Source organism: Aplosporella prunicola (genome assembly GCF_010093885.1).
Source record: "Aplosporella prunicola CBS 121167 unplaced genomic scaffold K452scaffold_27, whole genome shotgun sequence".
NCBI classification, from domain to species: Eukaryota; Fungi; Ascomycota; class Dothideomycetes; order Botryosphaeriales; family Aplosporellaceae; genus Aplosporella; species Aplosporella prunicola.
In genome coordinates, this window is record NW_022983555.1 from 93,166 (window position 1) to 93,759 (window position 594).

The 594-nt window shown below is 47.8% G+C and overlaps 1 protein-coding gene across 1 annotated transcript; it reads right to left on the bottom strand.

Annotated features, from left to right (window-relative positions):
* On the bottom strand, positions 1–592 carry K452DRAFT_339790 (uncharacterized protein). Its single transcript, XM_033545323.1, has one exon. It carries the CDS (start codon positions 498–500, stop codon positions 306–308), a length of 195 nt encoding a protein of 64 aa, XP_033393432.1. The 5' UTR covers positions 501–592; the 3' UTR covers positions 1–305.
* Between the last annotated feature and the right edge of the window lie 2 nt (positions 593–594).

A 594-nucleotide genomic window follows, 5' to 3' on the forward strand; every position in this document is an offset into this window, starting at 1 on the left:
ATAGCTGGTTACCTTTCCCTGCGTTGTCTAGAAATTCCTTCTAGTGGCTGCTCTTTGCGTGTGCTATCGCCTTTACCTACGTCCTGCGGGCTGTTTTCATTGCGCTGTATTGGCCTAGCGTGTCTGGGTCGTCTCTTCCAAGGCTTACACTAAAGGTTTGCTAGAGTCGTCGGTGTTTGTTATACTTTGCTTGGTGTTCTTTTAGCTCTGGGCTGAACCACTGTTTTGAGTATGGGCATGGCTTGGCTGTTGGGGTTAGCTCGTTTACAGTAGCTGCGGTAATGCTAATAAGCTGTTCGACTGCCTTATCTAGTTGTTCTCGTGTAGCGGTTTCTCTCGTTTGGCTTAGGGCGTGTTGAATAGCTTGTCCTACCTTTATCTAGTCTGTCCGTTCGTAGAGCTTTCGTGGTGGTCGTGTGCTTGCTAGTTCGACATCCATGTTCTATTCGGAATAGGTAGCCCTGTGGTCTGACCCGTAGTTTTGGTCTAGAAGTTCGCATTTAATCAACCGGTTTGAGATGTTGTTAAGAGTGAGGTCTAGCGTCGTTTTGCTATCAGCCTTGTTGCTAGCGTAGCAAGTTGGTGTGCTACGGT

Coding starts and splice junctions, on each gene's coding strand:
- K452DRAFT_339790 (XM_033545323.1), bottom strand. CDS start 500: ATGCGAACTTCTAGACCAAAACTACGGGTCAGACCACAGGGCTACCTA.